We start from the raw sequence: 16,246 nt of genomic DNA, 5'->3' as shown, positions 1-16,246 counted from the left end.
TTCCCACGAGGGACTGCAGAGTAGAAGATTGTCCATGTATTGTACTGAGGTAAGTGACAGGAGGGGAAGAGATTTGAGCTTTGACGGGGGATACTTGGTAACCTCTGGAAGCTAGAAGGTTAAGTAGGGAGGCAGTGTCAAGTTGAGACTGTTCCCACGAGGGACTGCAGAGTAGAAGATTGTCCATGTATTGTAATAAGGTGGACTTGGAGTGATCATGATGAAACTGTTTGAGGTCTTGAACTAGGACCTGTCTAAAAATATGGGGACTATCTCGGAAGCTTTGTGGCAAAACTGTCCAAGTGAGTTGTTCAGAATGTCTTCTGTATGGGTCCGTCCAGGTGAAGTGAAAAAATCTTGGGAGGAGGGGTCTAGAGGGATAGGAAAAATGTGTCCTTGAGATCTAGGACTGAGAAGTGGGAGGCTGAGGCAGGGATCTGCGATTAAAGGGTGTATGGATTTGGAACTAAGGGATGGATAGGGACAACAGCCCTGTTGATGAGGCAAAGGTCTTGGACAAGGTGGAAAGATCTGTTGGTTTTTTTTAACAGCTAATATGGGGGTATTAAATGGGGAGTGAGTGGGTCTGAGGTAATTTTTGTTCAAGAGATCTTGAATGATGGGTTGGAGGCCTATGAGGGCTGAAGTGGTTGGGGGGTATTGGGCCTGACAGATATACTGAGAGGGGTAACATAATTTGATAGAGGCAGGGGGACATAGGGCCACGGAGGGGCTTGTAATGTCCCAAACTTTGAGATTTACAGGGTGTATGAGGGCGGAACCAGAGCTTTCATTGGGTAGAGGGGGATCGTTGGCTATGAGGGCCATCAGAAAGGGAGTACTGGGGGCTGTGGGAGTGGATATAGTTATGGAAACGTGGAGGAGAGAAAGGATATCCCGTCCTAGTAAAGGCATGGGACACTGGGGCATAACCAGGAAGGAGTGGAAGAAAGGTATGGGACTGTCTAGGATTGTGCATAAAAGGGGGGTGTGGGTTTAATGGGAAAATCTGTTTACCTCCTACTCCGACTATAGGAGTAATGGCTGGCGTGGTAGGGCCCCGGTATTCTCGCAAGACTGAGAAGGTGGCTCCTGTATCTAGGAGGAAGGAGATGGGGTGACCGTCTACTGTTAAAGTAACTCTGGGCTCCTGTTTGGTGATGGAAATGGTCGGGCGAGAAGCCCCCGGGCCCCATCAATCTTCTTCTACCAGCCCCAATACGGCGGACTTAGGATGGGGGTTGTTTGTCCAGCCTCCCCTTCGGGTGGTTGGACAATCAGACCCCCAGTGGCCCTTTTTGTGGCATCTGGGGCATGGGGTGGTAGGAGATATGGGGGAGGGGCATGCCCTTGACCAATGTCCCTCTTTTCCGCACTTGAAACAAGCTCCTGGGGGGGGCTTGTTTGTAGAGGGACGCCCAGGTTGTGGTTTTATCAGCTGGGCCAACATTTGGAAATTGGCCTGATCAGCCTTTTGTTTAAGGCATTCTTTCTCCTCTTCCCGGTTATGGAAGACTTTAAAGGCCACTGTTAGGATCTCAGTCTGTGGGGTAGCGGGACCCTGTTCTAACTTTCTGAGTTTAGCTTTAATGTTGGGGTAGCTTTGAGCTAGGAAGTATGTCATAAGGACATGTCTTCCTTCAGGTGTTTCTGGGTCCAGGCTGGTATATTGTAATAGGGCTTCAGTGAGTCTGTCTAAGAACTCGGAGGGGGTTTCATCTCTCTTTTGAATTATGTCTTGGAGCTTTTGAAAATTGACTACTTTACGAGCTGCCTTTTTCAGACCTGCTATTAGGCAGGAGGCAAAAATATCTCGAGAGCGGAGACCCACGGTGGTGTTATAGTCCCAGTGTGGGTCTTGTTCGGGGACAGCAGTGGGGCCAGGGGGATAGGTGGGGTCAGTCCTGTGGGTTTCAGTAGCGTGCATTTGGGCGAAGTCCCAAACTCGTCTACGCTCTTCAGGGAGAAGAGTATTGGCCAGGAGCATGAAAATGTCATGATGTGTGAGGCTGTAAGACTGGAGGGTCCATTGAAACTCCCTGATGTATGTCGTGGGATCAGTGGAAAAGGAACCTACGCATTTCTCTAGTTGGGCTAAATCTCCTAAGGAGAAAGGGACGTGAACGTGCACGATGCCTTTGGATCCTGCTACCTCCCGGAGAGGGGCGATAATTTTGGGAGGCCCTCAGGACTGAGTCTGAGGGGGATTGAAGGGTTCTGGCTCAGTCTGTGGGGGAGTGACACGGTCTAGCCGCGCCTAGTTCAGCAGGTCCTGAAGTGCAGAAGGGGGCCAAAGAAAATAAAGAAAGATAGAATTGGACCCACGTGTCACCAACCAGCAGCCCAGCTGCTTGCCTCTGCTGCTCTAGTTGGGCTTGAACTCATGACTCTGAGGTTACGAGTCCCATGCTCTACTAACTGAGCTACAGTAGGGCTCCAGTTAATTGCTTATGGAATGCGTAAACAGAATGTTCTTTGTTCTCCATTCCTGCCACATCGGCAAGTGGGGGAAGGGCATAGCTAGAAGCAGGGGTGGTGTTTCTACACATCTTCAAGGTCTCCCTATTTTCAGAGTGAGAAGTCTTGGCTCATCTTCAAGGACAAGATATGTTTTTGTGGACAGATAACTTCTAAGGACTGCACTGGTTGTTCTCTAGCTTGTGCTTTCCTATGCTGCATTCAGACACGGGGGAAGGTGCTTTCCCATTCTCCCTACAAACATGTGAGAAGACAAAGGCGGTCCCTAACAGGGGAGAAACAGGTGATGAGGGCAAAGATGGAGGAGGCCCCCGGGACTAGTTAAAGGGGGGCTGAAAGGCTCAGGCTTAATCTGCAGGGGATGAAGGTGGAGAAGGTGAGATGGGGGAGGAGATGGTAGGGGAGGAAGGGAGAAGGGCTGTTGTAGGAGAAGAAGGAGAAGGGAGTGAATGGGAGGCTTCTGCGGGGGTGGCGGCTTGCAGGCTAGGAGAACTTGGGAGGGGACAGGGGGAGGAGGAGGCGGAAAGCTTCGATATAGGGAATCTCCTTCCATTTTTTCAGGCGCTGGCAGTAGTTAAAGAGATTGCGAGTGATGTTAGGATCAAGAGTTCCCCCTGCGGGCCATTGGTTGTTATTGTCTAGGGGGTATGTCGGCCAATCTTGGGAGCAATATTTACGGAGAAGTTTTGGTTTTATATCAGGCGTCAGGGAAAAGGTAGCCAGATGCTTAAGCAGTCATTCAAGAGGTGAACTTTCAGGGAGGGATGAGGAGGCTCCCATGGCTAAAGGACAGAGAAGGAGACAAACAGGGGAAGACGAACAGAGATCCTCGGACTGGAAGCAGACCGCAAGGAGACAAAGGGCGTCCCCGATGATCCTTGGTGGTCTGCGGAAACTCGTATATGAGTCGGAATTTCTTAGAAAGTGTGGGTTGTCACCCAGACTTCCCTAAGAAGGCAGTTTGCCGGAGTCACGAGGTACCTAGCACTAGGAATTTTTGGCAGACAGAACAGATTTCGGTGGATGGAACACAAGGAGGAGGGGGGGAAAAGGGAGCGTTCTCATCCGCAAAGGAGTCACCTCGTTTATGGCTGTTGGGGGGGGGCCTGAGGGTCTGCTGCAGCCATGAAGGCCTGAGGCGGGGATTTATGGCTGTCGGAGGAGGGGCCTGAGGGTCCGCCGCAGCCGTGAAGGCCTGAGGCGGGGAGAGTTCCCTCCTCGTCCCTGAGCATCAGGGCCTTGCCGGACGATCACGGTCAATGGCACTGTGATAGCTCTGGGAAGAGTGGCTCACCCCGGGGAAATTTTGCTTAAAAAGTTTCAGCACTGATGGAAGGGACGGTGAGTGCGTTTATGACTGTCAGAGGAGGGGCCTGAAGGTCCGTTGCAGCCGTGAAGGCCTGAGGCAGGGAGAGTTCCCTCCTTGTCCCTGAGCATCAGGGCCTTGCCAGACGATCATGGTCAATGGCACTGCGATAGCTCAGGGAAGAGTGGCCCACTCTGGGGGAAAAACTTACCTAAAGGCCAGAGAGGAGTGGTGAGTGTGATGAGCCAGCACCAGAAAAAGAGAACGAGGGCAGGCTGCTGCTGGTGTCGGGGGGAAGACGGGGCCCAGTTGGGGTGTCCCGTCTCCCGGGTTTCTGCACCAATGAAAGGAATGAGCGACACACAGCAGCAATTCACTGGAGAATTCCACTTTATTAGGGAAAGGTGCTGGGTTATATAGGAAGGGGCATAGGGTGATTGTGGTGTTACTTCTACGGGGCTGTTGGCTGTTGGCTAGGTGCTGGGATCGGGAGGGGGGCGAGAGGTGATTGGGCTTCAGGTGGCGCCGGCGGGAACCGAGGACCCTGAAGAGAAGCCGGAAGTTTGCCGTCTTACTGGTGGGGGGCCTTCAGTTCTCAATAAAAGAAATAATATTCTAAACTGGGAGTGACATAAATAAGACAATTATTTGCATAAATATTTTATGTGATTTCATGATGTTTACATTTTAGTTCATTGCTATGTGAGAATCCAAAACATTAAAAACTACCAAAAAAACCCTTCCTTCTTCTCCTCCATTTTCCTTCCTCATTTCTCTTCTTTCCTTTTCAGAAAGAAAATATTTAAAAATTTAAAACATTTAATAATGAGATAATATTTCATTAATTTAGAAAACTGTGACTATAATAGGCAACATATCTCTTTTAAAAGTCATTCAAGTTTGACTGTTTAATTTATATTTTCTCAATATGCATTAGTATTTCACATATCATTTGCACTTTTGCCAACATTAAAGATTTAATTGCATGAAACTTTGACTTATCTACCATAAAAATAAATCACTACTTTAAAATTGTGAGTAATTCTTTCTTGCTGAAGAAAAAACCAACACTGCCAGGGATTGCAAGTGACGCAAAGAATAATCGCTGTAAAGCTGACATGCAGGAATTTCAGCATACACATATGTTAAACACAGAATCAAGAAAGCCCTGAGGATATTCAGCAGAGGGTGGGATTTGACCTAGCTGGGTCCTTGTGTCAGTGCCTCACAAGGAAGTGGTACTGACCTTGTCCCTGTATCCTTAGCACCTTTACTCATACTTCTATCCTCCAGCACCATATGATGACTACACAATGCACAACACTTTGGAATCATATTGTAACATCATGTCTGGCATATCAAAGATATCCACTGTTTTGGAATGAATTATTTACTAAATAAGTAGAAAGCTTCATCAATACAAGGAAGAACTAACGTTTTAGTGCCTACTAGAACTTCAAAATAGTTTCTCTTATAGAAAGCCCAGATATAATTAAATCAGTGTCACAATGCAAGGTACATTTCATAAAATGCAAACATTTGTAAGATTTTACATTGCAAATAAAATTTACAGTGCACATTTTGTAAAATTGCAAACATTTCAGCTGGGATAATGTTAAGGCAAAAAATGCCTCTAACTGTCAGATGATAAGACAGACTTCAATTCCTTCCAATTCCTGCAATACCAATCAAAAGGCTTTCTTGCTGTAAAATGGCTTAAATATCAATTATTTGATGATAATTCTGGTAATTTCTGAATTATCATTAATAGGGCTATTCTATCTAGAGATAAATGCTAATTTCTAAGTCATTTAATAACTGCTCTGTATTTAGAAGTGTTTTAAGTTAAATATTAGTTGTGTGGAGTGGAGCCAGGAAAGAAGTAGACTCTAACAAATACTATGAAATTGTATGAAACCCATTTTGAAAATGAGTGTGAAAGAGACATGATATTCTGATTTATTTTTGAGGCCTTAGGATACAGAGACTTTCAACATGGACATACTCAGTGGTTTGTTATTTAGCGAGATGTCTAGAATTGCCTAACAGACTCACCCATAGATACATATATTAAGGATTCTTTCATTACCTTATCAGGTATATGCAGTAGAGAAAAAAAAATGTCACATATAAGTTGCCCTGACTCTTCTGTACTGACCCAGTTACCTAAGCACGGAGGTGTTTGTTTTGCTTCTGGTCTCAAGTGGTACATGGAGTATCAATGACTGAAGTTTTAAAACTTACCCTAGAAACTTGATTCTGTTAGATTTCTTTATTCAAGAAAGAAAATCACAGCAGCGAGATTGCCTTGGCCTAAATTACTTGAGAAGTGACATTTTTTTTCTTTCTTTGAAAAGGTCTTTTTGTTAGAGATATTTACCTAAGTTTCCTTAATTTTTATGTGTACTAGTAGGCAGAATAGTAAATTTTACATATCCACTTGTTTACATATTTCCATTGCTTGAATATTTTATAAACATTTGTTAAACTGTCAACCATCATCCTCCACTTTCATTCCCACTCTCCAACATACGCCCAAGAAACTGGCAGCACAAAAAAGAATGGGTATAAAATAGAACTTACTCCATGTATCAATAGGTAACAGAGGTGAGGAAAGTTTGGATGGGGGCTATTTCTGAGGAGTTGTTTATATAGGTTAAAATCCAAAGGTATAGAAAATGATTTTTAAAAAACCAAACCCATATAATTGCAATGTTTACATACATTTTTGAATATTTATAACCATTAAGACAGAGATAAGAAATAGTAATGCTATTTTTTTTAGAAATTATAATATTTTGTTATGAAAACAGCTAGCATCCCTTCTTTAGGTCTGTGATGCTTGAGAAAATATAGAATAGCCCTATTAATGATAATTCAGAAATTACTCACACTACGATTCTAAATTAAATGTAAACTTTTTCTTTCTGACAATTAAGAACTTTAGAGTACTAAAGAGCCCTTAGCATTTCCCTCAGGATAATAGTAATACAAAAGATATTTGGTTTTGAAGATTATTTAAGTATAAAGGGATGAGTTTGATTCCTTTGTGATTTAAAGTAATAACATGTCAAAAGTTGAGTTTGGTAATACAATCTATTAGAAATTTCAACAGAAGGAAAACTCATCAATCTCTGTACTTCTCTAAATGTTCTTTTTTATTTTTTCCTTCTGTTTTCGAGAATTAATCATAATCTCATTGCATATTCATATTTAGAGTAAATTGTGGGCAATTATAATGTTGCAAATATTCTCAAGAAAACAAATGATAAGTTTTCAAATTTGAGTTAGCCAAAACTCTCAGTTTAAGAATCCTGAGATGTTCACATGCACAAAAAGAAACTTTCCAACTACATGAAATTCAAGTAGTCCCTTTGCAAATTGTTACAAAAAGTGTAAAACCTAAATGTGATTTATTCCCACCAGAGCATTTACATGTTTAAATAATGAGGTATTGAAAAAAGCCCACACAGGTGGCAATGTACATGCCAGGAAGTCACTCAGGCTGGGATGGGGAAGAAAACTGAGATGGAACAGGCTGTGTATATTCAGGGGAAAAAAAGTTTTGAATCAGCCAATAAAATTAGGACAAATGTAAAGAAAGCCTAATATGGATATAACTTGCTTAGGTAACATCTGGGAAAGAATGTGAACCCTTTAGTACTCAGCCAATTAGGAACCAGAGGAGGGATTCCAGTGCTAAGGAATAAAATTCTTCTGTAACTACCCTGAGTGCACCTGCCCACCAGACACCCGATCTAACAAGGCCGTCATTAAAGCCTCGCTCTGCTGTTCTCTTTGTCTCTGTGTCCACTTACTGAGTTTGGACCAGTGAACGTGTTTCTCACAAAATTAAATCTTTGTATCATAAATGGAGCCAGGCCAAAGTTGAGTAAGGTTCAGTAATTTGTCTTCAGACCTCTAACCTTTTAGATACCACCTACTTTAAAAGCAAAATAGATTTTATTTTGAAATAGAGCTCCTATTTCAGCTCTCCTACAACTCCAGGAGAAAATGTAGCTTTTTAATGCACATAGCTTACATTTTGGCTTACATACCATCAACAAAATAACTACAGAAACAAAGAATATTAAAAAATAAAAAGATATAATGATAGATGGATACCATTATCCTATATAAACAAAGATGTAAATTACATGAATATTGGTGTATACAAAGCAGCAAACTATAACAACCATCCCTCTGAGACAAGCAGCTCTAATTTGTAGCATTAGTCACTTTCTATACTATAAATACTCCCATTATGGCCACAAATGTGATCTCACTGAACTTGGAGTTGAGAAGAAATACCTAAAATTGGCCCTCAAGTAAGTATGAGGCAACTTCCCAGCTCTAAAAATCTGCTATTTTAAGTAAATTATATATCTAAAATGTAGAGACAATGGGCATTCTTTATCATTTGTAGGAATGTGACATGTTATGATACTTTGGAAAATAATATGGACTTACTTGCTAATATTAAAAGTATATACATATATATATTCATACATATATATAATTTTTCTCATAATAATTCCATTTTTTAAGTATTTATTTTTTAAATAATAATATACTGGTACTTCAGTAGTTTATGTAATACTGTAATGATACAAAAATATATTCCAAACATTAATCTAAGTGCATTTTGCATTTGCTAACTCGTTAATCCTCACAAGAACTCTATGTGATATGTTTCATTAATATTCTCATTTTACTAGTTATGAAACTGACATACAGAGTATGCCCAAAGTCACACAATAATAATTGGTAAAATCGGAATTTGAATCCAGGCAGTGTGGTTCCAGGGTTCATGATTTTACCACTCACTGCCTTTCGCAAAAGTCTTGAAGTAGCTATCAGTTCCATGCCAAAAACAAAACAAAAAAGGCCCCAAAGTTTAGTTGAATCAATTAATGCATCCTAATTTTGGATGCATTCTACAACTATTAAAAGGAAATAATTCTGAAAACTCTAAGAAACACCAAAAAATTTATAATTGCCTCTATTTAACATTCACATTCTGTACTGTACGATTTAAATTTATAATAAAAAATTATTAAGATAATTTAACATATTCTTTAACTTCACACCATTCCATTCCTCCTTTTTGATGAGTCATACATATCCTTCTAATTCATTTTATCCTTGAAATGCTAAAGCCTTTCTCTCTCCTTCAGTTATAAGTAGTCTAGAGAATTGAATACAAATTGTTCCAGATGTCTTTATAAATATTTTAAATTAGACAGCAATTCAGATTTCTTTCAGCTTTCATTTCTTTAAAAAAATTTGCTCATTTTAAATAGCACAATAAAAACTAGCTTTCAAATGTATTTCACAGCAATCTAACTTGTCTTTAAATTTTATTAGCTATCCTGAGTCAAGCAAGGGAAATTGTATCTTTTCTTCACATTTCTACTTGCACAGAAACATTTTTAAACAAAGTTTTCAGTGTTTTTGAGGAGCTCTGAGAGGCCCCTCCTAACAGAGTTAACTTTTTCCTATATCCACAATTTTTACTGTAGTCTCTGCCACTGGATGACACCAAGACTTGGAATTTTAAAAATACCAGAATAAAACAAACAAAAAGCAACAATTCAGAATGAAATTCTAGAAATTTAGCCCCAAAAGTTTGATTTCTACTTATACTATACACACAGGCACACACACACACACACACACACACACACACACACACACACACACACACACATCCCTTTCTGGCAAAATATGTCTAAGAAAGGCAAAAAAATGGCCATTTAGTGACATTCTGTTGCATACAAACTTGTTAAGAACCACTGTCCCGTCACTTGCTATGAAACTTTTTCAATAGAAGCTATCTGTGGCCAGCTCTGTAAATTCTTTTTGCTATAATACCCTATTTTTCTTGATATAATTTTTTTTTCAGGTTGTCAATGTGCCCAGCCCCAGGAGATGAACCATAGTTGGTATAATCCAAAAATGATTTTCTCATTCCCCTTTACCACGTACACACATCCTCAACCTGCCTTTCTCTATGCTGACTCACGTGGTCCAGTTCTGTAAGAGGAAGCTGGGTGGGACAGGACTCTGGGGAAATTTCCTCTCTAATAAAAGGAGTGTCAAACATAAAATGAGTCCTAGTTTTGCCACCTTTACACCTTCTTATACTTAACTTGAAATGCAGTTGTGATGTATATGACCATTGGATTAGCACCTGCCATATAAGGAATTGGAATAATAATAATAATAATAATAATAATAATAATAATAATAATAAATGTACTTGTTATTAAAGCAACATTTTTCAGATTTTCTGTTACTGTTGTCTACCTACCATGTCTATGGCCAAAGTAGCTGATATCCAGGGAGCAGCTATTCAATGAGTGATATCAATGGGGGAAAAGAGGACCAATCTGAGAGTTGTTTTCTACTGTTACTGTACTTTGGAATCCCCTGGGAGCTAATACAAAATGCAGGTTTTCCACTTTTAACCTTTGAACTTTTTATTCAGAGGGTCTGAAGTTGGGTCCGGGAATCTGCATTTTTATTACCTTCACCAAGGTGATTCTGGTACACATGTTTGGTGGCTCACACTTTAAGAAATACTTCAGTATAAGCTTGAAACAAATTACGGAATAGTGGGTATGAGTGATTCATAGAGTGACGACTGGAGTGAGTAGAAACCATCCTCCCACCCCATTCCATATCCGTTCCCAACTAGAAGAATAAAACACGGAAATTACACCAAGGGCAGGGCTACCCTGTGGAGGCCATAGGTTACAGTGCTCTAAGAACACTTATACATTTTGGACAAGTTTTTGACTCTGTAAGTTCCCAAGATGAAAGAATGAGAAATTGAATACTCACATTTGCTTGGATGATAACGAAGTAGCGAGCCTTATCTTCATAGTTGAGCCTCTTCCTTAACACTACATTTCCAGTCAACATGAGGGGAATTTCAAAGGTGTCATTTGATGCCTGCAAATAGCAAAGATATAGACTTTAGGCCATTTGAGTATATAATGAACTAGAGAATTTGGTATTATAGTTCAGTCCCTTTGAAAATTACAGATAGCATGTTTATTATCTGAAAACAGAATGTCAGTGTCAGCTTCAGGTTTAATATTCTGATCATTTCTAAAAACTTTTCCTTTTGGTCAATAGGTTTCAATAGAGCCCTTTGCTAATAATAACCAGGTAACCTGCTTTCTATAATAGTTTCCTTGTTACCATATTATCATTCACCATTTGTTTTATCACCAAAGAATTCAAACATTGCAATCTGTGGTTTCTACATAATATCCTTTTTAAAATCAGTGCCCATTCTGTAGTCTCAGCATTTTCAAGTATTAAATGCAACTATTAACTTGAAACTGTGTTTTTGTGAAAAACAATCTGTGTTATAGGTCAGATTTTTTTCCGACCTCAGAACCACTGCTTATTAGTTAAGTCTCCTACACTGTCAGGAGTTAAACTTTTTCCAGGTAACAAGCAGTTCACAAGGACAATCTCTAAAATGCCTTCCAGCACTACTGTTCCTGTATAAGCAGTCCTACCTCAAGAGAATGTAATTTATAAGATCAGTCTCACCCTTAAAAAGATCTTACATCACTCTTGTATTTTCGTGCCACTTTGAAGAATGAAAAATTAGTTATCTCAATAACTGCAACAAATCAGTTTTACTTCCAGCACTGGAACTTCTCTTCTTGTTTGTTTGGTTTGTATAGTTGTGATTATGCGGTGGTTGTGAGCAACAGATGAAATACTAGCTTGGATCTACATTAGACTGTTGCAGGAGTTGGAGGAGGAGGAAGGAAAGAGAAAAAGGAGGTGGGAAGAGAAAGGTAAAGGAGGAGAAGGGAAGAAAGAAAGCAGTGTGTGTGTGTGTGTGTGTGTGTGTGTGTGTGTGTGTGTGTGTGTGTGTGTGTGAGTGTGTGTGTGTGTGTGTGTGTGTGTGTGTGTGTACACCCTCTGCATGAGTTCAGGTAACTGGTGGCTTTATGCTATAGTGGAGGTTATGCCCCTAACTGGGATGAGTCTTGACTAATCATGCAGGAAGTGGGACTTCATGAGAGAATATTTGACTCAAATCTCCCTTCTCAGGCTCACTGAGGGAAATGTGGGCAAATTAACCTTCAGTATCTACAGTTGTGATCTCTCCTGTTTCCTATTTCTCTCCTTCCCTCCCTGATCCCCTTACTTTCCAGTACATATGAATACACACAGAGTTCACACTGATAACTATTTTTAAATGACTTATTCTGTGTTCATGTAATTGGCCTCGAAGATCTTTCTTGGATATAATGATTTAAAAAATAATGATTTTAAGTATAAACGCTGAAAATGTATCATAAAAGATATTTATAATTAAAAACAGGCATTTGATATTTTCCCTAAATTTTTTCCTATTTAAACATTTCTTATATGCTATTTAAACATACCGATGAGTAGGACTCTCAATCATGCCAGGGGAATGTAGAAATGAATTACCATAAATATCTAAGTTAATTATAAAGAAAACTTTAGTAATTGCTATATAGATTGTAAAATACAACTCAGTGTGTTATTGCTAAATTTTAGAAACTCAATAACTACAGATATATATACTAATTCCTAGCATATATATGGAAAACACTGAGGATTGCTTAACATAAACCACCTCATCCCGATTCTCAGAACTTCACATGAGTTCAGATAACTAGGGCCTTCATGCTGTAGGGGAGGCTATGCTCCTAAATGGGATGAGTCTTGACTAATCTAATCCATGGTAATTCCACTGTCCTGTCCAGAGATTGTTTCGGAAATGTACATGACATCTAATCTATGTACATCTAAGAATTTTTCTTAATCATAAAGAGAGTTAAGGAAAAAAAATGCTCCCTTTCTGCTAAGAGATGTTGCTACAAGGATATAAAACCTGAAACTTTCTGCTGCCATTTTAGGACTAGTGACGAAGTTAATCAAAAGTAAGTAAAATGCTGAAGATGGAAGAGCAGAAAATGCAAAGAGCCTGGATCTGTATTGTCTCTGAGCTGCTGAATAAATCCTGAAACCACCCCATTTCTGAACAGCATCTTAGAAGAAATAATAAATGGCCTTGTTGGCTAAGCCACTTTTAATTTACTTTTCTATTATTTGCAACTGAAAGAACTATGATACATGATTATCTCCTGTCTATGTATCCTCAACCTACCTCTCTTTTCCTTATATGCCATGACTCTTCATACCTGACATTTGCTCCTATTTATCTCATGCCTAACCATCTTATAGCTCATTTCCCTGGGTAGTAAATCTTGCAAATCTACTCAAGGAAATCTTTTAATCTTTTTTGCCATCTGATTTAGGATTAAATCTTTGCTCTGATGTTACATTACTTTTTTTCAAAACAACATTTGTTATTTGTGTATTTTCTGTTTCCCCTCACCGATCCTCTCAAGGATCTCTATGATATGAAAATACTTATCTTTATGTCTTTAACAAAGCAACTTAATGGATGTTTTGACCTTGTTTTAGTTGAAAATTTGCATTGGACATTTGTAGAATTACTACAAACAATATAGTTAGTAATTGAGGATTTTATTTTTCTTAAGGGCACTTTTTAATTGAACTTTATTCTTATTAGCTAAAACCATGTTCTATAGATATCTGAGATTTTTATTTTATGAGGTGTTTTGCTAAAACTTATCTTCTAAGAAACATAAGGAGAAATATCTGCTCCATGATTTAATGTTGCTCATGAAGTATTGCATATGGAAAGCCTTGCATTAAAATTAACTTATTTATTAATTAAGCAAGTATTTATACAGTATCCCTTCTGCCTAAGAAAACAATAGAATAATAATCATGAGACAACTTAGATGCAAACTGTGGATATATCTTTAGGATGCTTATTATTTTTCCCTCTATCAGAAAAAAAATATTGGAACTCAATAGTAAATGCCTTGCTCTAATAATATTTCTTAAGTTTTAATTAAGGAATAAAAAACAAAATTTAGTAAGAAAACATAGAGTTTTTTAAAAATATTGTATGACAAAGCCATAAAGGAATATGATAATGATTCTCCAAGTGTAAGGATCACAGAAATGTATCATTTCGATTGTAGATTCAAGTCTCTGTTCCAGAAATTCCAGAAATTCTCAGAAGTCTGCATTTCTAACAAAACTCTCAGGTGCTTCTCATGTAGATGGTTTGGGTTTCACTTTGAGAAACACTGGACTAGGAGATGGAACTTTTAAATGTACTTCAAGTGAAGACTGCCAAAGGTAATATGAGATGAGCATTAAATGTTTTCCATTTTTAGTAATTCCTAAAAACTATGCTTTGTCTAATCCTGACTCCCTTAATAATAAACAATATGTCAGAAGGTATCTATAACTTTTTGGTAGCTCTGATATGTGTGAGAGTGTGTATGTGTGTGTCTTAGGAACTTTCCCATCTTATGATCTTGTCAAAGAGCTGTTTAAGGTAGGAGGGGAGGTGGAGTCTGCATTCTTTCTCCACTACTGTTTGTTTTCCTCTCTCTAATGCTTAGAGCTCAGGATCAGCAATAAAGCAGAGGGATGTAGGATCATAGCAACACCAATTCATAAGCAACCTATATTTTGGAAGTATGGGCATGGCCCTCAGTTTTGTACAGGGCTCTGTAAAATACAAACTGGCTCTGGGTTGTTCAGGTGATGGGAATTGAAATACTGACCTCTACCTGCACAGTATTAATGTGGGAAACCCAATGGTGGTTAAGCTTTTTCAAACCCACAGGCACCAAACATCTGGCGTCCATCAAGAAAGGCACGTCACAGCCCCATGGCAGTTTAGTGACTCAGCAACTATCAGACAAGAGGCAATCCTCCATTTAATAAGTGACAGCATAGGACAGTTTAAGTGATTTATCACTGCTGGAATGATGGGAAAAGTTTAGGATGCAAGTGTAATGGCGACCCCAACACACACACACTCACACTCACACTCACACTATCTTTAGCAAAGAAGAGAGATGGAATGTGGACATTCTATCAGTTCTGTCTTTCTCCAGAGATGACTCCATGCACCGTGACTCTCTCATTTTATGTGAGAAGCTAGGGTAGTACCTCTGTAGATAAAATGTCACCCCTCTACCAGTCCCAAAAGGAGATGTTGGGGCCCCACAGTCAGCTGCTCTGGAAATAAAATATGGGGTACTTAATGCTATTCTCAGCTAAGAGCTTGGTCATTCATCATTTTTTTAGGAAGCAGGAAATATTCTGTTTGGCCTCTCATATCAATGCTATATTTACAAATACTGTTTGTGATATTCTCCATTCAATCATAAGGACTAGAGATTCAGTTCAAAAGAAGAGAGATTTATCTTTAAGATGTATACACACACACATACACATGCACATTTGTGAAAATCTATTTCCTGGCTATCTAAGGACAGAGCCAAGGTATGAATATGACCCACTAGGCCTGTAATTGGAAAGTGGTAGGAGTTTAGGGAACAAGGAAGATGTAGCTGTCTTTCAGGGACTGTAAATTCTCTTATCATTATTTTTCTATATCTTTCTGGAATCAGTCTCTCTCACTCATTATCTCTCTCTCTCTTTCTAGGATTTCTCCATTTGTTCACATTAAGCATGACTATGACTCTATTTCTTATTCCCAATAAACAGTACCAATTCTGTGTGCTAATCAGTGTCCATTCACTCTTAACCTGGTCACTATTAAATTAGGGACCATGCCATTAGCTGCTGATCCATCCATAGGTTGTGCAATTGGTGGGATGAATCCCATAATCTAAATTATCTCAAGTGAGAAGTGTAGTATTAAGCAAGATCACATAGCACTTGTCCACTCAGAAGGGATTAGACTTTGAGCAGCAACATTAACTTGTTCCTTGTAGAATATCAATACTTTGATCATTGTTTCTGTTTTATACAAACTTCTCCCTCTCTGCTATATGCACATACACACAGAAACTACATATGCACATTTAAGGATACATTAAAGATAACAATGCAGTTCACCTTGTTCCAACTAATTTTCCAGGAAATTGTATTTAGAAGTCTCTGGTTGGTTTCAGTGGCATATATGCCGTGAAGTTAAAATGTCACAGAATTACACAGAATAAAGACCTGTTTCAAAGTTTTACACAAATAGACTTTAGATAATGACTTAATTAAATATGAGTATTCACTGTAAAAGAAGAAAAATACGACTTTACAGGGCCATGAGGCTGCCATGATATAAAGTACCTGGAAAAACGTGACATTCTTAGTAACTTACTTATAAGTAAGCAACATTGCTTTTGCTTAGCCCAAGGTATTTCAATAGTATCTGAATTTGGACTTTGTCTTATAGGCAAAACTACTTCAGGATGATGATTTGTTAAAAACATTTTGCATTGAAACTGTGGTTTAAACTTTCTGACTCAGGAAAGTCAAATGTATTACATGCTTACCCATTGCAAAAGAAATGATGGCTGATCTTTTTTCTCAATGCTCTCA

At 39.0% G+C, this 16,246-nt stretch overlaps 1 protein-coding gene across 4 annotated transcripts in view; it reads right to left on the bottom strand.

Moving 5' to 3' along the window:
- PCDH15 (protocadherin related 15) overlaps positions 1 to 16,246 on the bottom strand; it is a 1,663,341-nt gene that overhangs the window by 438,514 nt on the left and 1,208,581 nt on the right. For all 4 annotated transcript variants that reach the window (XM_073241042.1, XM_073241040.1, XM_073241039.1 and 1 more), the window contains one exon: positions 10,631 to 10,741. In XM_073241042.1, the coding sequence (XP_073097143.1) occupies positions 10,631 to 10,741 (111 nt within the window). The remainder of the gene's footprint in view (positions 1 to 10,630; positions 10,742 to 16,246) is intronic.

The sequence above is a fragment of the Manis javanica genome, chromosome 7, assembly GCF_040802235.1.
Source record: "Manis javanica isolate MJ-LG chromosome 7, MJ_LKY, whole genome shotgun sequence".
NCBI lineage: Eukaryota > Metazoa > Chordata > Mammalia > Pholidota > Manidae > Manis > Manis javanica.
Note: the sequence above shows the minus strand (reverse complement) of the source record. Positions and strands in the feature narration are given on the sequence as shown.